The sequence below is a fragment of the Ictidomys tridecemlineatus genome, chromosome 2 (assembly GCF_052094955.1).
Source record: "Ictidomys tridecemlineatus isolate mIctTri1 chromosome 2, mIctTri1.hap1, whole genome shotgun sequence".
NCBI classification, from domain to species: domain Eukaryota; kingdom Metazoa; phylum Chordata; class Mammalia; order Rodentia; family Sciuridae; genus Ictidomys; species Ictidomys tridecemlineatus.
In genome coordinates this window covers 117548521-117555484 of record NC_135478.1, presented here as the reverse complement: position 1 = coordinate 117555484, position 6964 = coordinate 117548521, and the positions used below count along the sequence as shown (strand labels likewise).

Here is a 6964-nt window from a genome sequence, read left to right as displayed (position 1 = left end):
TGCATGCCTGTAATCCCTGCTATCTGGGAGGCTGAGGCAGGAGGTCGGCAACTTCAAGGCCAGCCTTGGGAATTTAGCAAGACCCTGTCTCAAAATTTAAAAAAAAATAGAAAGGCACAGACAAAAAAGCACAGACCAATCACTGAGAAAATGAATCAAGCTCAAACTTGGTTCTTTGAGATCAGTAAAACTGACAAGCACAGCTAACACCGGACCTTCTTTCCTTTTTTTATTACTTTGAGTTTTCTGTGCTGACTGTGCATGGACTGGCGGACACCGGCGCCGGGTTGGCGGGGTTGCGAGGGGAGGCAGAAGCAGAGGCGGTGGCAGCGACCAGAGCTAGGCCATCACAGACACGCGCGCATGCGCTCCTCCGCGCCGGGCGCTCGCTCACTGCTGGATCCTGCGAATGCTCTGCACCTGGAAGGTCTGGGCGTGGGAGCCCCACTCCCGGAAATGCTTGTAGTCACCCGAGTGGTGATCACTCTCCAGCACGTACTGGAAACCTCGGTATCCGGGAAACTGAGAGCAAACCCATCTAGAAAAGGAAAGAGACGGTCACCCTACAGAGGCACCCACCCTGGTCAGGAGAGGATGGGAGCGGTCCCCGGCCTTCATGGCCCTGGATGCGCCAGGCGCGCACACCACACACACACACACACACACACACACACACACACACCACACACACACACACACCACACACACACACACACACACACACACACACACCACACACACACACCCGGCACTGGGCCCTTGATCGTGCCGTTTCTTCTGCCGGGAACATCCTCCCCGCGATTCTTCGCCTGGCCCAGTTTTGTGTCCCTTCAGGTCCCAGTATAATTCATTACGTCATCAGGGCCATCTGACCCAGTCCCGAATCAGGCCACCGTCCCTGACTGTGTCTTCGAAGCATTCGTGTAATTTGATAATTTGAAGATCATTGGTAAAATGTCAGCTTCCCCGCCAGCAGGCAGGCTCCTGGTTAGGGACATGTGTGGCTCACTGTCCCCCAGGGCCCAGCCGAACGCCTGGCACAGAGGAGGAGCCCCTTCAATACTCGGCAAATGAATGAGTGAAGAAGAAGCCCTGATCCCTCCTCTCTTTCCAGGAGGCACTTTAGAGAAAATGGCTATGTTTCAACTCGCTGATCCCTATGTTATTCGGGACAAGGGTTGGTGTCTGCTTTTGAGCCCCGCTTTTCTCTCTGAAAGAGACTCACAAACAAGACTCAAGAACCACAGGGAGCTTTTGCAGTCAACCTGGGAAAATGGAGCCGAACTCAGCGATGAGCACGTGACCCAGCCTAGCCAATCAGTGCATCCCATTCTTATAAGCATTTTGATTGGTCCAGAAGGGACCACATGACCTAAGTTGGACCAATGAGCGTCTTTCCTGGACTTCGATGGTATCATTGAGAAAAGAACCCTCTCTTTCCCTGGGGCTGATGCGTAAGGACCCAGCTGCCACTTTTGCCTTTACTTGGGAGGCACTCATCAGAGAATACAGCCACTCAGAGACAGGCAGAGCAGGAGCCAGAAGGCAGCTCCGTCCTCCAGCAGTGCCTGAAGCTAATTACAGGGGCCAGTGAACATTCTTTGGGTTTAAAGAAGCTTGGTGCAGTGGCACATGCCTGTCATCCCAGCTGCTCGGGAGGCTGAGGCAGGAGGATCGTGAGTTCAAAGCCAGCCTCAGCAACAGGGAGGCCCTAAGCAACTCAATGAGACCCTGTCTATAGGGTTGGGGATGTGGTTCAGTGGTCGAGTGCTCTGAGTTCAATCCCCAGTACCCCCCCACACACACACACAAAAGAAGTTTGGTCTGGGTTTCCATCATCTGAAATCCCATACATCCTTCCTGATACCTCCTGCACCTCGGTATTCTCCTCTGGAGTGTGCATCAGCCCCCAGCACACAGTTTTCACAGGAAGTGTCACACCCCTCCCAACATCCTCTCTCTGCCCTGCTACAAGGAGCCTTGGACACACTTACGCCCCAGAGTGGACATGGAAGGAGCCCACTTCGTTGCCTTCCCAGCCCATCGCCTGGAGGGAGGGATAGTCATCACTCAGCTCTCCTTTCCTGCCCAGGAAGTTCTCTTGCTCGAAGATGGTCAGCCTGGAGTCGCGGTGGTTCTAGAGGCACAGGGAACAGGGTCAGACCTTCTGGTAGCCGGCTAGAAACCCTGGAGCCTCTGCCCTTACCACAGCCTGCCCCCGTCTCCCAGCTCAGCCTTCTTAGCAAACCTTGGAAGGGCACCAAGGCAGCAGGCACCAGGAACCTTATAAGATATACACCATTTGCGCTGCCAGAATTTATCCTTCCAGAAATTTCCACACACAAAAAAAAAATCATAGAAAAAAATGTTCATCATAAAAAAGGGGGGAAAACAATCTGAATGTCCAACATTAGGGGATCAGATGTTAATCTGAGTGTTGCACCTGGGGTTAGAGAAAAGACGAGAACCTCTCTGAGTTTCAGTCTTGACTCTGCCACTTTCCAGATGGCGAGCTTAGACCTGTCACATGGTGTTTCTGAGCCTTCATTTTCATAATTATGAAACACAACCAACCGCACCTACTTTTCAGGGTCATTTTCAGGACTAGATGGAATTAGGGTGTGATGAGCATGGAACAAGGGACTGGACCCATGACAGCCTGATACAGGACCCTGCACATGCTCAGCACCTTGGTTATTTGTAGAACAAAGGAGCCAATGGTCTTCTTAGCCACAGCATGGAATACTAGAGAGCCATGAAAATGACACCATAGATGAGATATAACTTTCCAGAAGGGTGATTGTGATATGCTTGCCCAGTGAAAAAAAAGCAGGTCTACAGACCTGAAGTTCATTATGACTCTTTTTTTTTTTTTATTTTTGTGGTTCTGAGTGTGGAACCCAGGGCCTCCACATGCTAACATATGCTTTACCACTGAACCACATCCCCAGCTCCTATAATTTCATTTATATGACAAAAATACGTGTACCTAACTACACATTGATGATATAGGTAGACACAGATATAGGGATGGGTACAAGAATAGCCATGATGTCATCTGTCAATCACCAATCAGAACAGAAAGCATCCCCTGTACTGTGAAGCAGCTCCTGTCTCAGAGGTATAATTATCTGCAACTTACTTTCTTATTCTAACATATCAGGTTTCCCCCCCTGAATTATGAATAATAAAGAAGGTGAAAATAAAATAAAACATACCTTTCTGAGCCTCAGTTTTTCTCATCTGTAAAATGGAGTAAAGGTGCCCACATCCACCCGTACCCCATAAGGGAGGTAAAATATAAAGTCAGAAGGGCACCCCTCCTCCCCATCGGGACCTGCCTCCCTGCATCCACCTTCTGCCAGAGCCCCCAGTCATGAAGAGAGGGACAGGGGTCCACAGGTGCTGACATCCTAACCAAAACTGCTGTAAGTGGACAGTAGCTGGCGGGGTCTGTGTCCACGTTCCCCAGGATATGGGGACGGGTACCTCGTTTCAAGAAGAAGAAACTGAGGGTCAGAGAGGAAAGAGACGGCCCACGTCAGGCAACCTGACTCCCACGGTGGCTGATGCCCAGCGTCCCCTGGAAAGGCCCAAGCCTCCGGGGCCCTGAGGGGAGGACTCACAGCGCAGGCCACGGGCCGGAAGGAGGTGAGCCTCTCGGCGGGGTAGGCCGTGTTGCCGCTCCAGGCGTCCCAGCCCGGGTACTCGCCGCGCTCCAGCACGTACTGCTGCCCCTGGAAGCCGGCGTGCTCAAAGCCCACCCACCTGCGGGCACACGGAGGGAGGGCCACCCTGAAGTCCAGTGCCTGGACACAGTTGGGGTGGCTCCCCTCGGGGAGGGGCTGCGGCGGTGGCGGAGCAGGGGCTGGGTCGCTGCGAGACCCCCACCACGCCCAGCTCAGTGCCCACCAGGGGACCGCTCCGCCCGAACACCAGCGGCCACCCACTGGCCGTGTGTCCCGCGGGGAGGGGGACGGCTCCGCGCAAGGGGCTCTGGGAATGTGCAAGGCTGACCACAGGCTGCGGGGCCTCAGCAGGATTCCTGTGACCCTGCGGGACCTGGCCAGGAGGGCCTCTCTCCACCACCCCCGTCTCTGCGCGTGGAGTGGCTCCTCAGCTACCAGGTGCCGCTGCCCTAGTGGCCTGCCATGTGGCCCCTTCAGTTTTGTGACACCGGTGCACCTGGGCCTCCTGTCTGCATAGAAGATAAAGGGGTGGACCTGCCGGGTTCCTGGCCTCAGCCACCAGGGCTCCATTTCCCCATTTGCAGGAAGCAGAAGCTAAGACACAAATGGCCCCAGGTGACCTCAGGTGTCACTCACAGGCATAGCTTTAAGGGACTCACATACCAGACCTTGTTCTCCTTCCAGGGCACTTTCCAACCCTCTAGAACCTTCTAGCCACTATGATAGCCACTGGCAGCAGGCAGCTGATTAAATTTGAATTCAATAAATGAAATTAACTAAAATAAAATAATTCAGCCAGCAGGTGGGAGCCTCGTCCCAGCAAGCACCCAAGGGCTCAGCCTAAGTGACGGCTTCCAAAGGTGACCCCAACCCAGAGAGGCACCCGGGGGGTGGGGGGCACCAGGGATTGAACTCAGGGACACTCGACCACTGAGCCCCTTCCCCAGCCCCATTCTATGTTTTGTTTAGAGACAGGGTCTCACTGAGTTGCTTAGGGCCTCACTTTGATGAGGCTGGCTTTGAATTCTCCATCCTCCTGCCTCAGCCTCCTGAGCCGCGGGGATTATAAGCATGCACCACCACATTTTGCTACAGTATCCACCTTTGAAATCCCGAGTGGTCACATGTGGCCGGTGACCCTGAACTTGGACAGTGCAGATGTAGAACTTCCCGGTAGCAGAAAGACTACTAAATGATGCTGGTCTACAAAGTCTCAGTATGTTATTGCTGTGTCCGCCCCTCCTCCCGCTCACTAGTGTCTTTATCTCTCTGAAAAGAGATCACACGCAGTCTTTCAGGCAGTAGTATTTAGTTTAAAATTAGTAACACTTTTCACTGTATTTTTATAGCTGCTGCCTATTTTTGATAAGTGGTGTTGGCTTTCCATTTATGCCCAAGAGGGACATTTCTAGACTCAACATTCATTTCTAAGGGTGGTGTCTCACAAAGTTGGCTCATCCAGTGGGCATTGACTCCCTTAATGGATGCCCTGTAGTTGGGCCGTGCACAACTTGCACAACCTTACACGGCACCCCTGCACCCTCCTCAGCACTACACTGGAGGACACAGGTACAGTTAGAGCCTGGGAAGACAAGGCTGACAACATGTAAAAGTCCCAGCTCCCCCCTCTAGGTCCCTTTTGATTCCCCCACCCTAACCCCGACTCAGTCTCCCTGCAGACTCACGCTCCACTCAGGACTTTCAAGGATCTCACGGTCTCAAAACCCAGCTCCAGCACGCTGGGGCATTCGGCCGTGAACTCATGCCGCCGGCCCTGGAAGCCCTCCTCGTCCCACACCACCATCTGTGCCAGAGAGAAGGTGGAGACGGGCGGACGTCAGAATCCTGTGGAGCAGGGTGTTGGGGGCGGCCCAGGACCCAGAGTCCAGCAAAGCAGGTGAAAGGGGTTTTGGCAACCGGGACCCCCCAGGGCCTCCGGGGCCAGGCCCGTAAGGGAGGTGAGGGCCCTGAGACCACAGGTCCCGGGGAACAGGGGCTTCCGTCTAGCACCCGGGACCTCTGCCCGGTGGAAGCGTCTCAAGACCTTCTCCAAATCTGCACTTTCATGAGGGACCTCCAAATTCTTAAAATGGCGCTTTTCTTCCCCCTCAACATAGACAGACCAAAGGAATCCGGATGGAAAACCGGGTGACTAAATGGCGTGGCCTAGGTCTCAGTGCTGTTATGGCTATGTCCCCCGCGCCCCTCCCCACAGCTCTCTAATCTTTTTTTTTTTTTTCTTTTCTTTTCTTTTGGTACCAGAAATTGAACTCGGGGCACTCAGCCACTGAGCCCCGTCCCCAGCCCTGTTCTGTGTTTTATTTAGAGACAGGGTCTCCCTGAGCTGCTCAGGGCCTCACTATGGCTGAGGCTGGCTTTGACCTCGAGATCCTCCTGCCTCAGCCTCCTGAGCCCCTGAGATGACAGGTGTGCCAACTGCGCCCAGCTACTAATCTCTTTCTTTATCTCTCCAAAAAGAGGTCGCCCGTAGTCTCTCAGGCAACAGTATTTAGCTAAAAATTAAGCACATTTTTATTGCGTTTTTACAGTGGCCACCTATTTTTGGGTACGTAATGTTGGCTTTCAGTTGGTGCCCAAGAGGGACATGTTTAGATGATGGGTGGCCCACAAAGCTGCCTCATCCGGTGGGCAGTGACGACCCTAATGGCAGCCAAAGACGGTGGCGGTTCAAGTTTGGAAACCAGATGACCCAAGTTCACGTTCAGTCTCTCTGCGTGACCTTGCGGGTCCTGTTCTCTGAGCCTTGGTGGTGTCCTCTGTGAGATGGGCATTCAGACCCCTCCCCCAAGTGAGGTGGGGGCTCAGTGAGCTAGGAACGGGGGGGGGGGGCCCAGGGACTGGGGCTTCACCTGTGTCCTCCCACCCTGGCCCGGGCCCCCTCCCTACCTTCCAGTGTCCCGCCGACTTGGTGCACTGCAGGGCCATGCTGCCCCCTTCCTGGGCAGGAGAAGAACAGGGTGACCACGCGCCCTCACCCCCTGGGTCCCGCCGCCTGGGAGCCCTGCTCCGCGCCTCTCATCTGCTCACTGTGGGAAAGTCTCTGTGGTGGCCAGCGGGTGGGAGCCTCGGGCGGGCATCACCGTGTTCTTAGTGAGGGTCGCGGGAGCCCGTCTGGGCGTTTGGGGCACCCTTTCTCGGTCAGGAAGAGGACGGCACTTGGGATGACACAGGGTGGGGGACCTGGGCTCCCCACCTCCCAGGGGCTCGCCAGGACCCCTGATCCCACCCCTTCTCCAACGGGGACTTACCGAGAT

General features: G+C 54.5%; 1 protein-coding gene across 1 annotated transcript; it reads right to left on the bottom strand.

Moving 5' to 3' along the window:
- Positions 1 to 204: 204 nt before the first annotated feature.
- Positions 205 to 6917, bottom strand: Cryba4 (crystallin beta A4). The gene is made up of 5 exons (XM_005336030.4): positions 6597 to 6917; positions 5375 to 5493; positions 3627 to 3768; positions 1995 to 2137; positions 205 to 538 (listed from the first exon to the last, which is right to left on the bottom strand). Exons 1-5 carry the CDS (start codon positions 6633 to 6635, stop codon positions 391 to 393), a joined length of 591 nt encoding a protein of 196 aa, XP_005336087.2. The 5' UTR covers positions 6636 to 6917; the 3' UTR covers positions 205 to 390.
- Between the last annotated feature and the right edge of the window lie 47 nt (positions 6918 to 6964).